The 19891-nt window shown below is 34.9% G+C and overlaps 2 protein-coding genes and 1 non-coding gene across 3 annotated transcripts; 2 read left to right on the forward strand and 1 right to left on the reverse strand.

Moving 5' to 3' along the window:
- The first annotated feature begins 8710 nt into the window (after positions 1-8710).
- Positions 8711-8863, forward strand: LOC147286806 (U4 spliceosomal RNA). The gene has a single exon (XR_015122140.1). It is a non-coding gene; the product is annotated as a U4 spliceosomal RNA (small nuclear RNA).
- A 1987-nt stretch (positions 8864-10850) lies between these two features.
- Positions 10851-15441, forward strand: LOC147286807 (putative alpha,alpha-trehalose-phosphate synthase [UDP-forming] 7). The gene is given in 5 exon segments (XM_086239048.1): positions 10851-11008; positions 11643-13687; positions 14232-14505; positions 15132-15421; positions 15423-15441. Coding segments are annotated over 4 exon segments (2562 nt in total). The 5' UTR covers positions 10851-11008; positions 11643-11708.
- Positions 15442-17568: 2127 nt separating this feature from the next.
- On the reverse strand, positions 17569-17913 carry LOC147286808 (G-type lectin S-receptor-like serine/threonine-protein kinase RLK1). Its single transcript, XM_086240835.1, has one exon. The coding sequence runs from the start codon at positions 17911-17913 to the stop codon at positions 17569-17571; it is 345 nt and encodes a 114-aa protein (XP_086096961.1).
- Between the last annotated feature and the right edge of the window lie 1978 nt (positions 17914-19891).

The following is a 19891-nucleotide window of genomic DNA, read 5'->3' on the forward strand; positions in this document are numbered from 1 at the left end:
GAAAATGATGCTTGATTAAACGAAAAACAATAACTTCCACATTGGCGAAGAATGCACGAAGCACCAATACAAATTTTCCAAACCCCTCAATACGTGGAAAGAGATTTCCATTTCCAGTACAGAGAACAAAGCGAAGACCTGTCATTGGATCTGAACAGGGGGTCTTCATGGGATGACCTTCATTGCCAAAATGGGCTTTAAACTAAAAACCTCTATTTTAAAGTCCAAGTTTTAAAGTTGTTTTCTTGTTAATGATCATTCTTAGAAAATTGGTAGATTAATTAGTGCTGATCACAAGTTTAGAAAGAGTTGGAATCAGAGCCAAGAAAAAAGCCTTCTTTTAAAAAAAAAAAATATATATCTGCTTGATTAAATGACAAAAAATCACTTGCAAATTGGCGAAGAATGCTCGAAGCACCCAAATCAAATTTTCCAAACCCGTGAATACGTCAAAAGAGATTTCCAGTTCTGAGACCAAAGCGGAAGACCCGTCAATGGATCTGAATAGCTAGAGGGTCTCCATGGGATGACCTGCTTATTTCAAAGTCTACCTACTATATATGACTCCATGGGATACCAGCACCAGACCATGTTTTAAGTTGTTTTCTTGTTAATGATTTTACTTAGAAAATTGGAAGATAGTGCCATTTTTCCAATTACTTGGCCCACCTGGAGGGTATTTTCCACCACCCCACCACCAAGCTTTAATGGTGCTGTGCTCATAGTGATAATTTCACTACTACATGTCACAAAATTAAAAGGACGGAGACAGAGAGATAGAGAGCAACAATCTGTGAGGAAGCTAAGCTAGATATTGCATTCATTCACTGAAAAAATATGACACCTTAATAAGTGAGTAACAGTTTTATTCTGTGGTATTCTATTATCGTTGTCCAACACAGCAATTAATTTATAATTTTACAAGGGAAACTAATTAAAGGTATAAATAATATATATATATATATATATATGGAGTTTGAATTAACGGAGCATGTTATGTACTTAATGGACATGCTTCATAGTTTTAATTCTACAAGGGATGTGTTATACTTTGTGGGATGTCTTGGAATATGAATTAAGTTGGAGCAATTATTCCATGAGTATTGGTACCAAACAAAGCATACATACGATGTTTCAAATGTTGGGGTTGTTCCATATATTTAACATAGAGAAAGAAAAGTGCTGGATATATAAAAAATGTTTTAAGTATGTATGCTTTCATTTAATAGAGAATAGTTTAAAAAGAATCAGAATTATGTGAAACGAACTGTGCCTTAAATCAGCCGCCAAAAGAAAAAACTGAAAAACGTACATAAAATATAAAGTAGGTGCAATCTAGCTTCCAAATAGAGTTAATCTTGTACATTATATTATATGCGTATCTCAGCTAAAAAGTGAAGAGGTGCACTCATCGCAATTTAGATTGCTGATCAAAATTTGTTTATGGTATATTTAGATAGCTGCATGATCTCAATTTGTCTTTAGCTAGTCTCTTTACTTTTGGGCCATGTTTATGGTATATTTAGATTGCTGATCACAATTTGTTTGTATATAAAAGGAATTGAGAAAATTCTACAACGTGGACACTCCAGTTATGCATATGATCTTTAATCTTGGATGTTGACAGATTATCGTTTTCACTACTAGATATAGATTCTCCACCATTGAATGTGCTTGTACTACATGATATAGTGTCCGCATTGTTGATGTTCTCATAGAATTGTACGCTTTTGAAAAATATATATCTAAAACGTAAAATTAGGTCATGTATGCTTTTAGACATTGACTTACATGCAATTCCAAATTTGAAATGACGAAGATTTAAAGAGTAAAATTCACGGCTCTCAACTTGTCTGAAATTTCTTTTGTGGCTTTATAGGGTTGATCATCAATCAACAGCTGCAGACGTGTCGTATCAGCATCAATCCAAGCATTAAGTTGTTTTCTTTGTTAATGATTTTTCTTAGAAAATTGGAAGATAGTGTCATTCTAATTGAATCTGGCGTCCCTTGTACCTGGAAGAGAGAGAAAGAAGGAGAGAGAGAAAGGAAAGAGAGAAAGAGAGGGTGATGAGGGGGGAAGATATTGTGCCGGCGTCTAGATCGGCCAGCGGTGACGGGAGGCACAAGATTGCTTGGTGGGGGTGGGGGTGGGGGTGGGGGTGGGTTGGATATCCTAATTGTTTTTTGTTTAATTAATGGGAGAGTTGCAGACAAAAGAAGAAGAAAAATGAAATTTTTGGTTGATTTGTTGTTGATTTTTTTGGTTGGGGTGGGGTGTTTAATTTTTGTGGATTGTTAAGGGAGGAAGAAGAAGAAGAAAATGGGAATGAGAGGTTTGCAGAAGGTGTGGGGAAGAAGAAGAAAAGGGGGAAAATTTAATTTTAATTTTTGGTTTATTTTTTAATTAATTTTATATTATTTTAATATTATTTATATTATATGGCATAGTGTCAAGCCACGTGGCGTTTTTGTTAGGCTATTTGGCACTCCACGTCATCATTTAACGAGAGAATGGACAGAAAACTTAATTGAGGTATTTAAAAGCTAAGACTTTGAAGTTGAGGTACCTTAAAGCTAATTTTTAAAGGGAAAATTTTAGCTAAAAGACTCCAACTATACCTCATGTCTCTATTCAGGACATGAATTTCACTTTGTGTCAACTGAAGATTGAAACTTTTATTTTGTGTCAATTAAGGATCCTGTTTTTTTTTTTTTTAAATTTTTATCTCAACTTTGGCCCGACATTGAACCTATCAAACCTTCACTAAATTCAGTAAACTTATACTTGATTTAAAGCTATGTAACTTATCTTTACAACTGTATAAAGATTACTCAAATTGAACATCCACAATCCCAAATAATCGGCCCCAAAGTAGGATATCTAAAATTGTTCAATCGGACCTAATTTGGGGCCGATTATCTGGGATTGTAGAGGTTCGATTTGGGTAATCTTTATATAGTTGTAAAGAAGAGATGTATATCTTTAAACTCAATATAATTTTTCTGAATTTGGTAAAAGTTTAATCAGTCCAACGTCGGATCAAAGTTGAGATAAAAACTGAAAAAATAAGATTCTTAATTAATACAAAATGAAAATTTCAGCCCTCAATTGACACAAAGTAAAATTTATGTCATGAATAAAGATATAGGGTATAGTTAAAGTCCTTTGCTTAAATTTTCTTATTTTTAAAATTGGGATATCAACTCGTAACAGACGCCAAACTTAAAGTAGTTGTTTGCAGCTTGCTCATACTATTATGCTAACCCCACAGGCACTTAATGGAGTCAAGTAGTCAACTGGCCTTACCCAGATGTCGATTGTCGACAACCCAACGCGGAAAAGAAGAAATGAGGAAAAGGTGATGGAGGACTAGACTTTTCAAATAAGGTATAGACCACAACATACGGCTTGGAAACCAAGTTTGACTGAGAAATCAATTATCACGTTAAAATTATCATGTAAAAAATAAACAATTATTAAGCATCCAGTGATTTAAATCGGCTGGCCCTTGGCACAAGTGTTAGGGATTGTGTGAGATCAAATACATGCAATTGTCTCATGTTTGGTTGGTTGGTAATCATGTCAAGAACAACTTCAGACTGAAGAGCTATAGCTAGCTGCCCTCTTTACAATGAAACTTCATTGATGCACATGGTTCCTCTTGTTTGATAATTAAGCTAAAGGATTTCAATAGGGAAGTAGTGGGAATGCACCAAGTGAAGTTGCAAACTATTATTCAGAGTGTCTTGTCAGATTTGAATCATATTCCAATTGCTGGCAGGCTCAACTTGCACTTCAAATCATATTTAGAAAATTTATATATATAGTTGACCACATGCAATGAATTTTTTATTTTGTTTGCAAACAAGGATATATAATTAACAAATGAAAATTTCAAAATGCTCTATGTTTACTTTACCTTTCTTTTTATCTTGGAGCAGAAAGATTAGATCCATGTGGTGCCACTAAAATAATGTGATCATTTACTGCAGAAGACAAAGCCATTAATGCATAAGTAAACTTATAGATGATGTCCGGATCTACTTCCATATCTCCTTGCAAGGCCTTCGCTACTGTTGACATGAGAGGCCTTCTTGTATAATCATTCTGCAAACACCAAACTCCAATCCTGATCATCCTCACCACTTTTTCCCTATGATTTTACTTTTGGAAAATATATATTTAAAACCTAAAATTAGGTCATGTATGCTTTTAGACATTGACCCACATCCAGTTCCAAATTTGAAATGATGAAGATTTAAAAAATAAAATTCACGACTCTCCGATTGGCTAAAATTTCTTTTGTCGCTTTGTAGGGTTGATCATCAATCAGAAGCTGTAGATGTGTTGTATCAGCATCAATTCAAGCATTAAGTTGTTTTCTTTGTTAATGATTTTTCGCTTTTTATTACCAATAATCTCTCTACTTTCACTCAAACATCAAATTGATTCCTAAAGTGCATTTTCAATCAATTTCATCCCTCATCTTTGCCATCGAACATCAATTTGGTCCTTAGACACACTTTGAAAATTCGCCAAAAATAGCTCGGGATACGAAAAAAATTCTCCAAAAATTCCTACGGACTCGTCTTGACTACTACTATTTTTATATGGGGTCAAATTATCAAATTAATTTTCCAGAAAATTTGAAATTCCCAAATTAATTTTCCGAATTTTCTGAAAAAATACTAAACTTCAATTTGATAATTTGACCCCATATAAAAATAGTAGTAGTTAAGACGAGTTCATAAGAATTTTCGGAGAATTTTTTCATATCCTGAACTATATTTGACGAATTTTTAAAGTGTGTCTGTTGAACCGTAAAAAGATTCAAAAAAATACAAAGGTTGAGGTTGAGATAAGATCCCCATATACCATGTGCCACATTAATTTCAAATGAAAACAAATTGAAAAGTGAGATAATGTGGATTTATCTGAAAGCTTAATTATCTCTTATCTGATGAGTTTAAATTTAAATGGAGAGAGTTATCTCATCTCCATCTGATCTCATCACTTGGACTTCTCATGGACTCTATAAATAGAGCATAAGGGATTCAGAAAAATGAGGAAAAAAAAGAGAGGGGGGAGACCGAAAGGCTGAAGGAGAAAGTGCAGAAAGAAGAGAGAATTACTGCAAGACCGTTGCTGTTCAAATTCAGGTAGTGGCCCTTGGCGGTGTTCTTTCTTTTAAGATAGGGGTTCAGGTCAGAACCCCTCATAAATTACTTTCATCTCAAGATGGGGGTTCTGGTCTGAACCCCCCATAAATCTATCATCTCTCAAGAGATGAGGGTTCTGGTCTGAACCCCACAAAATTAATTTTCCAAGTTGGTGGTTCTATGCTGAACCCCACAAAGGAAATCACCTTTTCTACCATCAGCCAACAAAGAAATCAAGTCTCATGGCTGAGATATATTTCCTTTGCATTAGACAAGGAAAGCAAAGAAATGACATAAAGCCAAGGGAAAATATAAATGGCATTTGTCATCTTTGTAGCAGCATAAAGCCAAGAAAGCCAAGCAAAAAGCAATGACTGGCCTTCTTGCTCTCTGTACGTCAAACAGAAATGAATGGAGACTTCCAGCTACAAGAGCAAAGTAAACAAAAAATATCTCACTTTGCGGGCCTGTGGACACAAGATTGCTATTTGGGATTGCTGCAAGTTAGAGACCAAGAGAAGGCAAGGTCTTCAACGGAGGCAACAAAAAAAAAAAAGGATTGAAAGGCCAGCCCACAAAAAGACGGAAGGGAAGATTGAGGAAAGCCATTGGGTTGCCATTGAACATAATTAAACAATAAGATAAGGCAATCATAACAAGGAAGGCTTGTTACCTTTGGGTGGAGAAAGAAAATCAGCCATTTGTTCTCTTTGTGAAGAATGTATGGTTTCAAAGTCACAATATAGAACCCATGCAAATGGATTACTATTCTTTTGGAAGAAGCAAACAAAAAACTTGCTGCCTAGGACTCTCAAGGCAAAATGAGTCACAAAGAAATCTCATTTCTCAAGAGCAGTTCCTACTAAAGAAAGCCCAGTAGAAAGACAAATGTCTTCAATCAAAGTTCAATAGCCATGTGTCTATCCGAAACAGCCCATCAACAAAATAAACCACCAATTGACAAATCTTTTATTGGTGTGAATTCAAATTAAGGTTAACTGGGCTTGCCTCCAAAATTACAATGCCCATTAATAAATAATTACCAATTAACATTTAGTTGGTACAAAGTCTAATGGATCTCTCTCAAATTCTTTTTGCCCATTAATAAATAAAGAGTGTGTCAATTAATAAGTAATTGATACAAAGATATTAGTGGGCACATAACCAAATTCATGTTAGCCCATTATAAAAAAATGTGTCATTTAACAAATAAATGATACAAAAATATTAATGGGCACATTTTCCTCCAAATCCCAAATTCAAACTCTTAAATTGGTACAAAACCAAATCTCTCAAATCTAAATCCTAAATTTAACTCCAAAATGGCACAAGGCCAATCAAGTCAAATTCTTTAATGAACTACATTCAGTTTGATCCCATTTGGGTATGTAGGCAACCTACTAAAATTTAGGTGCAATCGTTAGTAAATCAAATCCGCCCAAATCCTTCAGAAATTAGTTCTACACACAAAAATCTCTGAATTAATTTCTCAAATAAAATCCAAGGGCTTTAAACCCTACCCAAATTACTCAAATAATTTAAATGGGTCATTTACTCATTTAAATCCCAAAAGCTTGGAACTACGTGTGGTTTGATCCTGCAATGGGTACGTAGGCAACCTAAAATATGGGTGCAACCGCAGCCGCAAATAAATTCCGTTTCAATAGGTCTTTCACCTATTAAAAATTCAAATACTCACAAAGTGATCCGTTGGTTTCATTGCAATTGGAATCAAAGGGTATTCCCTTAAGTCAAGGGATTGTAATTAAGAGATGTACTCCATCTTGAATGGGTCGTACCCAAAATAATAAAACCCTTATTCCTTAAATGAATTTGGGTGAAATTATGTTGGGTAATATTATTTGTATTTATTTACAATTTTTGTTCAACAGTGTCTAGGAATCAAATTGATGTTCAGTGGCAAAGATAAGGGATAACATTGAGTGAAAATACACTTATGGACCAAATTGATGTTTTGGTAAAAATTGATGAACTATTTGTGATAAAAAACCATGATTTTTCTTAGAAAATTAAAAGATAGTGTCATTCTTTCCAAGTACTTGGTCCACACGAAAGGCAATTACACATTATAATCCAGGATTGCCACCATGTGCTGCACCAAGGCTTAATGGCACTGTGCTTATAGTGATACATACATGATCAAAACTTAATTAATTTCACTAGTATGTCAGAAGATTGAAAGGATAGAGACAAAGAGATGGAGAGCAACAATTTGTGAGGAAGCCAACTGATATTGCATTTGGGCTTTTATTATACTTTACTCACCTGAATTTTGAACTCATACTTACTTCACCACCAAAAAAAATTTTTTGTGTCAAACTACCACATGAATTAAAATTTTGTTGCAATGTACCACCTCTATCTCCTTATCTAAACTTTTGTTAAAAATAAGAATGTTTTGGTTTTTTCAAGTCAATTTTTATTATATCAAAGCAGATAAAATGTAAAAAAACTATTTTTTTTCTAACAATAGGAACTTGAAAAAGACCAAAACACTTTTATTTTTAACAAAAGTTTAGACAAAATTAGTCAATTGCAACAAATTTTTAATTCAAGTGGTAAATTGATATATATTTTTTTAGGTGGTAAAGTGAGATTGAGTCCAAAGTTCAGGTGGGTAAAATACAAAAAAGCCCAAATATATGAAAATATATGATTCCTCATTAAGTGAGTAATAGTTTTATTCTGTGGTATTTTATTCTTGTTGTCCAACAGTATTTTTACAAGGAAAAGTAGTATAAATAAAAAAATGTAGGAGTATGAAATAATTGAGTTTGTTATGTACTTAATGGACATGCTTCATATAAAGTTTAATTCTACAAGGGAATGTATTATACTATTGGGATGTCTTCGAATATGAATTAAGTTGGAGCAATTATTCCATAAGTATTGGTAATAAACAAAGCATATATATGATGTTTCAAATGTTGGGGTTGTTCCATTCAGACAATGTTTATTATGCTTTCATTTAATAGAGAATAGTCTGAAAAAAAGGAAAAGAAGGAAGACAAAATTGTGACTTAAATAAGAACTTGGGCGTGTTCTATTCATGTACCTTTAATTGTGCGAAAATCAAGTTATGAGTTTAATTACACACTTTTAGGGATCCATATACATTACACAGGTTCATATTTATTCTAATTTAGCTAGCCAAAACACCAAATGAGTATAGAGTTTTATTAAAAGGCCTCGATGTTAGTGTGTATGATCTAATTGTGTATACACCATATGATGAACTCATCACAAATCCAACATGAAATTACAAACATGGCTCTATTCTAATCTAAGCCACTTTTTCCAACACCTTTATCATATATTTCTATTCAAACAACTTTGTGGAGTAGAGTATGAATTTATTGTTGACATCTTAATAATTTGCTTCTGGCTAATAATAATGGTGGTGGATTACATACGCCAATGTTAGTAGCTGAAGCTGATCACCTACTTTTTGTCCCACATCGACAATGAATAGAAATGTGAGCTTCACGGCTGGATATAAAACAAAGCCAAAGGTGAGCTTGCAAGGCATCTTTGCGCTTGGGGCAATGACGCAGCTAATGAGGTTCTAACCGAGGCGCGTCTATTGCTGGTTGAAAACTATTTCCAAACCCCCTCCAAGGCCTGGGTTCAGCCTATGGCCTTCGAGAATTTCTGGAAGGGCTACCCTTCGGGGTTAGGCCCTACAATTCTAGTCCAAATTTTTTATTTGAGTACCAGTTAGCAAAATAGGCCTTTTTAACTCTTAAAGGCCCAAACAATCATATGGTTTTCAGATTTTTAGTCCTTTTTATGTATAACAATTAGGAGTGAAATTATGCCCCCCTTAGTAACTTACTAAGTTGTTGTCAGATCCATTAACCCTTAGTTACTAAGTTGTCAGATCCATTCACTGAATACCTTTTTTATTTTCATTTGGTGGTTATTCACCAAATAATTCACAATGTTCAACAGATAATTGTTGAATAATTATAAACATTTATGTAAATAAATGTCGAATGATCCGACAAATAAAATTAAAATTTTGAAATAAGGTGGTCTAAGATGATCAGAATAACACTGACCAACAATTAGACCTATCTTGAATTCGAATTGATAAATGAAAAATTAGAAAAGTAAGAACATTAAAAAAAAAAAAATATATATATATAGTATTTAACTATTTACTCGTGAAGAGTGTTGGATTCATTAACAAAAAGTCGCTTTTCAAAATGTTTCATGAATCTCCATAGTACAATTTTGAAGACAAAATTTATTCTTTCTATTTGACATATTCTCATATTTTGGAATCCATTAGGCCGTAACGAGCGGTCTACATCCAAATCATAGCTAAATTTTTAAACTTACGTGGAGGTTTCTAATTTTAGTAGTAGAATATTTTATCCCTACGCATAAGACAAAGTTCAAATTTGATTCTCTTTCTTTCCTAGATATTTTTCTTTTCTATAAAATTGCATAGAGAAAAAAAATAAAATTCATGGAAACTTAATAATAAGGATAGTGTTGTTTATCTGAGTATAGGTAGGGAAAATACTTGGATTGCTTCAATATTGTTTACTAAATGCTATATTTTATGAGAAGGTCTTCAAAGGATTTTTCCCGATGTTTATTTTCAGTTCAAAGTTGAGGACGAGTGCATTTCTTGTGGTAGATTATTTTCATTTAGTTAGTCAGTTTCAAAAAATTTCTTTCAGACATTATATTGGAAAATTAATTTAACCACGGTCAGCCAATTTTATAGAAATTAAAAATATTTAACAAATAATCCATCAAAAATAGGTGGAGACACTTATGATATTATATATATTGTAATACAAAGTTTTACATGTTTGATGTGAGATATTTCTTAGTTAACGAGATTAAATTTTCTTTTCTTAAAAAAAAAAAGTTTATTTTTTTCAATTACGAATTCCCAAGTACTTGAAAAGAAATATTCTTGTATTTGTTTTAATCAAACCATATTCTTGCATTTAATAGAAATTTTAATTAAAGGATAGGATTATACTGCTGTCCCCACATCGTTAAATCTAAAGCTACTCTTTCTACATCACAACACTATCATAATATCCCCACACAATTATTCGCACTTTCACAGCTCATTCCAATGACGTCAAGCTGTCCTTTCCAAAAGTCGTCACTTAAAGTCGCGCCTTCTACGTAAACCTGTCCACTCCTCGCCACGTATTCCTCGCAGGTGCCAACCTCCCAGCTGTCAATCCCAGTTAGCACTAAACTCACGCCCCTGATTGGTCGGCCTGTACACACCAACCCCGTGGTGATTTCTCACGCGCTCGCTCCCTCTGCGAGTTTCTACTCGCGACGTCTTACGTGTCAAATTCCCACTGCTCACGTGTCGAGCGTGTGTCTAGTTGCCGCATGCGGCCAGCTGGCTGACCTTATCCAATTTCTTATAGGGCTCTGTTAAAATTACCCCCATATACAACACTCCTTCATTAACGTTTTGTTTTATTGGTTAGGCTCAGCACTTTCACGTGGCGCTCTACGCTCTCATTGGTTCTTAGCGTGGGCTAGCGGGTAATTATATACGTTTCTCTTGGATTTGTTCCACGTTTTCAAGAGAGGCAACTTAATCGTTTTATTAATATTTTTTTACCTAATTAATCTGTAAGATACCATTCTCTGAATATTCATAGCCCTAATTTTCACAGTTCAAGTTGGGAAAGATTGTATATGTCGAACTATAATACATGTAAATTGAGACAGACCCTTGTTCATACCACAATACAATCAAACCCCTTAGAGGAAAATGCTCATGAATTTGGCTTCTAAAATCAAACTGATTATTTCTTATTGCTTTTAATACAGAGGTCAGTACAATTTTCTTTATTTTTTGTTTTTTTAAGAATGATTTTTGTTTTTGCAAGATTAGGGTTTTTGAGGAATTGGGTCATTGTTTTTTTCACCCTTTTAGGATCTGGGTATGGTTTAGATTTCAATTTTTTTTTTTTTGGTGGTGGTTTAGTGTCATAGGTAGCGTTATGATCTTGATCTTGGAGGGTGTTCTGTTTGGTTTTGATCGGATTTTTGTGCAATGTGTGGCTCTGTGGTTGTCATAGATCTGAATGTGGTATCTAAGTGTATATGTTTTGTAGAAACGGTGAGTTCTTGAGAACATTCTGTGGTATAAGTATAACCCATTTAGAAGGAAAAAGAATCTTGGACTTTTTGCATTCGGTAAGATTAGTATATGTACAGAAACAATTGTAAGTATATTAGTTGTTTTTGTTATTTGCAGATGGGAATCTTTGTTCTTTCTGTTATTTTAGTCATGTGTTTGATTTTCACTGCATTGATCGATGTATGAACTCTGTTAGATTACACGAATTAGATTGTGTTTTATTGCACTTCAGTTCTTTATTTATATTTTTTTGGAATTTATCCTTTCTAGGTTTGGATTAGGATTGTTTTGTTACTGATGTGAAATTGGTGGCTTATTTGCAGATTGTCTGATTTTACCATTTGGAGTAAAAGTGTTGTGAGATTATCCATTTATAAAGGGTGGAAATAATGTCAAAATCATACATAAATCTTTTAGATTTGGCATCGGGGAATTTCCCAGAAATGGAGGGGAAGAGGAGACGGTTTCCAAGGGTGAGCACAGCTCCATGCAATCTGTCAAATCTTGATGATGATCAAGCACGTAGTGTGTCATCTGATCACCCATCCTCGATTTCTTCTGATCGGGTGATTATTGTAGCTAACCAGCTTCCTTTGAAAGCAAAGCGAAGGGAGGATAATAAAGGGTGGAGTTTCAGTTGGAATGAGGATTCTTTGCTATTGCACCTTAAGGATGGGCTGCCAGAAGACATGGAGGTTCTTTATGTTGGGTCATTGAAGGTTTATGTCGATCCTACTGAGCAGGATGATGTGTCACATGTCTTATTGGATAAATTTAGATGCGTCCCTACTTTTCTACCGCCTGATATTCTGGAAAAATTCTACGATGGTTTCTGCAAGAGGCATTTGTGGCCACTGTTTCATTACATGTTGCCTTTTTCAGCTGATCAAGGAAGCCGATTTGATCGGTCTTTGTGGGAAGCTTATATTTCAGCTAATAAGTTGTTTTTTCAAAGAGTGGTTGAGCTTATAAACCCAGATGACGATTACATCTGGATTCATGATTACCATTTGATGGTGCTGCCAACCTTCTTGAGGAGGCGTTTTAATCGGGTTCGGATGGGCTTCTTCCTTCACAGCCCATTTCCCTCATCTGAGATCTATAGAACTCTTCCTGTAAGAGAAGAAATACTGAAGGCTTTACTCAACTCAGATATTATTGGGTTCCATACCTTTGACTATGCTCGCCATTTCCTTACTTGTTGCAGCCGAATGTTGGGCTTGGTATATCAGTCAAAGAGGGGATACTTAGGGTTGGAATATTATGGAAGGACTATTAGGATCAAGATTATGCCAGTTGGGGTTCATATGGGTTGGATAGAGTCGGTGATGAAAGTGGCAGATGAGGAGTGTAGAGTGAGGGAGCTTAAAGAACAATTTGAAGGGAAAACAATGTTGCTTGGTGTAGATGATATGGACATTTTTAAGGGTCTTAATTTGAAACTTCTAGCAATGGAACAGATGCTCAAGCAACATCCAAAGTGGCAGGGAAGGGCTGTGCTGGTCCAGATTCTGAACCCTGCTAGAGGTAAAGGGATAGATTTAGAGGAAATACGAGCAGAAATACAAGAAAGCTGCAGGAGGATCAATGAAGAATTTGGGCAACCGGGCTATGAGCCAATACTTATTATCGACAGACCAGTTTCCATTAACGAGAGGATTTCGTATTACAGCATCGCTGAGTGTGTTGTTGTGACAGCTGTTAGAGATGGGATGAACCTTACTCCTTATGAATATGTTGTCTGTAGACAGGGAATTTCTTGTTCCAAATCACATTCGAATTTTGATGGCCCGAAGAAGAGCATGTTAGTGGTGTCAGAATTTCTTGGATGTTCTCCATCACTCAGTGGGGCAATCCGTGTCAATCCATGGAATGTTGAAACAACTGCGGAAGCAATGAATGTGGCTATTTCAATGTGTGATTCAGAGAAACAATTACGACATGAGAAGCATTATCGGTATGTTAGTACACATGATGTGGCTTATTGGTCGCGCAGTTTCTTGCAAGACATGCAGAGAGCTTGTGCTGACCATTTTAAGAGAAGATGCTGGGGAATTGGTTTTGGATTTGGATTCAGAGTTGTGGCACTTGATTCTAATTTCAGAAAGCTTTCAATTGATGCTATTGTATCGGCTTACAGAGGAGCAAAAACTAGGGCCATTCTGTTGGACTACGATGGTACTGTAATGCCACAGAACTCAATCAACAAGTCCCCTAGTCAGAAGGTGATCTCAATTATGAACAAACTTTGTGAGGACCCAAAAAGCACAGTTTTCATTGTCACTGGTAGAGGGAGGGAGAGCTTAAGCAAGTGGTTTTCTCCGTGTCAGAGGCTCGGAATTGCCGCAGAACATGGGTATATCTTGAGGTTTGCTTCTACTCTCTCTCTTTCTCTTCCTCATACACACACATAGCTGTCATACACACATGTGCATGTATGCGTTTATATGCCTGGTTACTTATTTGGACACTGGTTTGGCCACTGCTTGTAAGATTGCATGCCATCTTGATAATTTTATAAAATAATGAATTTGAACTTTAGAATCATTCTCTTCAAATAATTTTATGAATTAGAGAATTAATTAGCTTACTGCAACTAATGATGTAAAATTTTTAAGTTTACGGCAAAAGGCAAATTCCTTTGGTCCTTCCTCAATCAGGGCCACTTTTGGAAACATCTCAAAATGCCACAAGTTATGGTCCTTTGTGTTTTTGAAGTTATAGCTTGTGGTTTTGCCAATCATGGGAAAATACCAAAGATAAATATATGCAGGAGCAATAATAAAATTATTGTATTCAGTTAGAGGATATTAATCTTATTGTCAATGTGCTAAATGCGTTGTGCTAGTAGAGTGTGCTTAAAAAATCTTTTACTTTCATTAAATTTAACACCAATTTATGTAACTTCTCAGATGGTCGCAAAATCAGGAATGGGAAATCTGTCGTCAGGGTTTTGAGTTTGGCTGGATGAAAATTGTTGAACCAGTGATGAATTTGTATACAGAGGCTACTGATGGTTCTTCTATTGAAATGAAGGAAAGTGCTTTGGTGTGGCAATATCGGGATGCAGACCCGGGATTTGGTTCCTCCCAAGCAAAGGAGATGTTAGATCATCTAGAGAGTGTTTTAGCAAATGAACCTGTTGCTGTCAAGAGGGGTCAGTCGATTGTAGAAGTAAAGCCTCAGGTATGTATCCATGAATCTCAACTTCTGCAATCCTAAAAAACTTCTCTAGGGGGCTACATATAGTAAGGCTGTCAAAAGAAGATAACTTTTAGACAATTGTTTAATGGAAGATTCTTGAAGAATTTTTAGTAGTCCCTAATTACATCTTAATTTTCGTAAGGATTAAAAAACCAAAATATGTCTAAACAAACCCTCATGTTTTTGTTCTCACTCACATGCAATGCTTTCCCCACCTACGTAACACACTTTTGCCTTGTATGGTCCTTTGTTACTTCCTCACTCTTTTTGTTTCAATTCAATATATATGTAGGACATGTATATGGGGTTCCAAATTTGTACTCTGATTCAAACTGGCAGCTAGTGGTCTTGTTACTAATATTTGATATTTATTTTTCTTAAGAAACCATGGCTTTGTTTTGATTTACCTTCCTGTTGTTATTTCTATTGCTGGCATGGGTCATCGTTCCGTATGTATGAGAATTTTTTCTTTTATGGACCTGGTGTCTTTTATTTCATGTACAAAGTTAATAGTTAATAATTTGAATTTATATCCATTTGGAGCCCAGAAAGAATGAAAGAATTCACCTTTTTCCTTTTCACTTTTATTTGTTTGTTTATGATTTTAGGGAGTTAGTAAAGGGCTTGTTGCAGAGAAGATCTTCTCATCAATGGCCGAGAATGGAAAACATGCGGACTTTGTGCTTTGTATTGGTGATGACAGATCTGATGAGGACATGTTTGAGATATTTGAGAATGCGATGTTAAGAAATAGTCTGTCTCCCAATCCTTCAGTTTTTGCTTGCACAGTTGGACAAAAGCCAAGCAAGGCTACATATTATTTGGACGATACAACTGAAGTGATAACCATGCTTGAATGTCTTGCTGAAGCCTTTGATTCTTTGCCAGCCATTGAAGAAGTATGAAAGCTCTCCATGAAAATAAGTCAATAGTTTTTTTAATAAGAAAGTTAGTACCATTTTTTTTGAGGCATAAGCATAGATTAGACAGGGTAGTATAAAGCTTGTAGATTTTCCTATATCACTTCCCCCTCTCTTTGTATATAGTGTTCCTCATCAGACAATGATAAAAGGAAAAAATTGATTGAGTTTGAAAGAAAATGGGAGCCTAGGTAGTTAATGTTGGGAGATTCTACTTTTCAGTGTCATGATATCATGGTCTTCGTCTTCCTAAAACTATCAAATTAGGCTTTGAAATCATGAAGGAAGATCCAATTTTTTTGCACACTTTTGCACTCTAGAAAGACCAGGTTTTGACAGTGTTTTACTACAGTAGCAACTTTGACATTTTTTTTTTTTTGGGTCAAGAACGCTAGACATGCATCAATTTGTTGATATGATGCCCTAAAAATGCAATTTCTGACAGAGGTTTAAAATGCCAAACTTTTAAATTTCATTGGTGGCTAGCATATGCACATCTGAAGGTTAACCTGCTGCCCCTATTTGTCTCTGCTACCAGTAGCTTTAAATGTCTTTTTTTTTTTTTTTAATTCTCCAACCAGTAGCTTTAAATGTCACTTGAGTTGGCTAAGGAGATTCCTTCTCATTGTTCTGTTCTTCCAAGGTCATATGAATATGTAAATTATTGTACTTTATAATTTCTCAATAACTGCAAGAAGGTGATCCCTAATTAGTAAAAAAAAAGGAAACCATGTGATGTTGACTAAGGGAAACCATGTGATATTTACTGAAGGATAGAACAATGTGAGGGAATTCCCTTAGCAAACTAATATTGATTTAAACATAATTCTTAAAGTATCATTCTAAAACCTCTAGCATAATATCCCTTAACTTAATAATCATATTACAATCCGAAATGTTAAATTTTGGAGAGTCTAACGGAAAAGAAAAGTTTAAATAACTAGGGTTCTGTCATCTGTGGACTATTAAGCACACCTCTTTATGCTGCTAGCTTATCTAAACTTCTCCTGAAAAGTGTTTTAATAAACAGAGTAAGCTCGCAGCTCAATAGACAGTTGATATCCCTATCCTTAAACAATATAGGAGGAAAAGCCTTAAATAAACTTATACTATTAGTCTATTACCAATTTTCGAACTTTATCCGATGTTTGGTGTGGGGGGACATAGCTATAAAACCCCACGACCATTAGCAGTTTCACTAGGTATAAAAACAATAACTGATGGTACAACTGAATGAGTGCACTGATTTAACAAAAAACGAGCACAAAGATGCAATGTTGGAGGATGCATGATATGCATATCCTTTCCTTGGATTACCATTTCACACCAGAGCAGTCTAGCTTAGTTACCAGCATGAATGGGCTTATTATACATTCCACATGATAGCCATCATACAATAAGTAAACATCTGAAAGTAGAACAAAAAAACAGGAAGACACCAATACTTATGCAGAATGCATTCATGCCCCCACCTACATGAACCATGAAGACACCATGAATTTTGACATTATTCTCAGCAAACACACACAGTACACAAATAGAGAGATGATGGGGTCAAATGGGTTAATTTAACTCCCCGGAAAATGGTTGGGACAGTGCTGGGAAACTCCATTGAAATAACAGCCCTGTAATCCCAAATATCTTGCAAAATGGAACCTAGAGCATGCAACCGATTCCTACATAACTTATAATTTGTTTTTAACTTTTATGGATGAATTTTTGGCCCTAATGTTTGGTTGTTAGCAAATCATTTCAAGAACAATTTCAGAGCTATAGCTAGCTGCCTAGCTTGTTTACAATGATACTTTAATGATGCACATTATTCCTAGTCTTGTTTGATAAGCTAAAGGCTTTACATAGGGAAGTAGTGGGAATGAATGACGTGAAATTGCAAACTCTTATTCAAATTGTCTTTTGAGATTGCAATCATACATCAATTTCTGGCAGGCTGATCTTGCACTTACAAATCATAAATATGTAGAAATGAATTTATATATATAGTTGGTCACATGCATGAAAACTTAATTACTTTCTAACTTTGTTTGCAAACAAAGGATAACAAATGGAAATAAATGTTGAAAAGAACTTTCAAAATGCTCTAAGTTGTTTTTACCTTAATTGCTTTTCATCTTGGACCAGAAAGATTAGATGCTTGTGGTGCTGCAGAAAGAACAGGTTCTTTTGGTGCCACAGAAATAATGTGATGATCATGATTTGCAGCAATAGGGGAGGCCACTGCATAACTTGCATGAGCAAACTTATAGATGATGTTGGGATCTACTTCCATATCTCCTTGCAAGGCCTTCACTACTGTTGACATGAGAGGCCTTCTTGTGTGATCATCCTGCAAACACCAAGCTCCGATCCTGATCATCCTCACCACTTCTTCCCTATGATTTTGCATGTCTTCGTCTAAATCTTCAACAATATCAATCAGTTGGTCCTGATCTGCAGCCTTCTTCTGCAGCATCTGAAAATGGAAGCTAGACTCTGATCACGAGCCATCAACATTTCTCCTCTGAGCAACAATTTCAAGAAGAACAACTGCAAAGCTATGTTGGTATAATATAATATAATATTATTTATTTATATTTAAGATTCAAAACTAATTTATTTGATTTTAAATATTCTGTCAGTTTAATTGAACAGTTACAACTTTCACTAAGGGTAACTTCTTATGGGCCTAATACAACAGTCATGACTCTTTAAAAGAGGCATGTAGATTTCTATTAATAGAAATCTCATCAGACTGAAGAAAGAACGTTCTACACTTGTCTTTTATTCTGACTTTCATCATCCTCTTCCATATCTTACTCTCTCAACTTTCATACTCTATTTTGGGCAATCGATATTGACTTGACAACCGGTCTGCCGTTTGACGTGCATAGCGGATCAGACATCTGTGAGTTCATTGGGTTGTATCTTGGAGTTGTAGGCGACCGCCATAACCTGCACGTAGGAAGGCGTCTACGGCTTTAGGACAGCGACTGTCGTGCCTCTCTTGAATTCACAGGCCAGAATCTTTCATCTTATTTATTTACTGATAAGTCTGATATATACTTCTTGATTGTCATATAATTAATTAGTCATATATGTATTGATATATAATTATTAATTACTATAACTTTAACAATCTAAAGCCGTAAAAAGAAATTGCATTGCATATATGAGTTTTTCTGCGTATTTGTTATATATCATCCATATATAGCATCTGATTGATTTGGGCTCCATTATTAATTAGGAGTTGTGTTGCAGTTCACTTAAATTTACTTTCTCATTCTGTGAAATCATCTTAGATTAATTTCAAATAATTTATGTTGTTGTGTATTTAGACATCCATAAATTAGAGTAACATTTATCTGTCAATCCATCTAGTGACAGGTTAATATTTAATTTCTACAGTGTTCTTGCTATCTAATCTCTCTCTTGCTAATTAAATATTAGTTTAATAAAATGATAAATTTAGAAGAAGCCAGTAGTGTCAAACCTGAAAAATTTAGTGGCCAACATTTTCGTAGGTGGCAAAAACAAGTGAAATACTGGTTAACAGTCTTAGGACTAATTTCCGCCCTTGAAGAATCTGAACAAAATGACTCTGAACCAAACAATGAATCTACTTCTTGGTTTACTCCTGAACAAATAGAATACCATTGCCATAATAGAATTTTAAGTGCCCTGTCTGATCATCTTTATGATGTGTATCATGCTACTACATCAACAGCCAAAGAACTTTGGGGTGTTTTAGAATCAGAATATGGAATTATAGATGCTGGCATTGATAGGTTCACTGCTTCAAACTTTAATAGCTATAAAATGGTTGACAATAAACCTGTAGGAGAACAAATTCATAAGTTTCAAGAGCTTTTAAGAGGAGTAGAAAAGAAAGGAACCAAGTTCAGTGAAGATTTTAAAGTTTCTTGCCTTATTGACAAGTTGCCTCCATCTTGGGATGAGTTTGCAAGAACTCTAAGACATAAACAAGGGGAGTTTACTTTAAGCCAAGTCTTAAATTCACTTAGAGTTGAAGAGAAACATAGGTTAAAACAAAAGAAAGAAACTGAAAACTCACCTACTGTAAATTTGGTTGAAAGTGACAACAGAAAGAACAATAGAAACAATTGGAAAAATAGGAACAATAGGAACAATAGGAACAACTTACAACCAAGGGGAAGAAACTTTAAGAATAGTCAAAATAAAAATAAGGACCAAGGGAGAGAGAAGAGGTCTTGCTTTGTTTGTGGAAGGACCAATCATGTAGCAAAGGACTGCTATTACAAGAAGACTGAGGAATACAAGTCTAAACTAAATCAAAAAGGTCAAAAAGCCCAAGTGAATATGCTATTGGAGCAAGAGTCCTCTCAACCAATTTTCAAGTATGGCCCTTTAATTAATTTTACTTATCAAAATAAGGATTGGTGGTTAGATTCTGGAGCTAATATACATGGTCT

This window comes from Dryas octopetala, chromosome 4 (assembly GCF_963921425.1).
Source record: "Dryas octopetala chromosome 4, drDryOcto1.1, whole genome shotgun sequence".
NCBI classification, from domain to species: domain Eukaryota; kingdom Viridiplantae; phylum Streptophyta; class Magnoliopsida; order Rosales; family Rosaceae; genus Dryas; species Dryas octopetala.

Bases quoted from the DNA above. Each gene is read 5' to 3' on its own strand.
- LOC147286808 (XM_086240835.1), bottom strand. From the start codon at position 17,913: ATGCTGCAGAAGAAGGCTGCAGATCAGGACCAACTGATTGATATTGTT.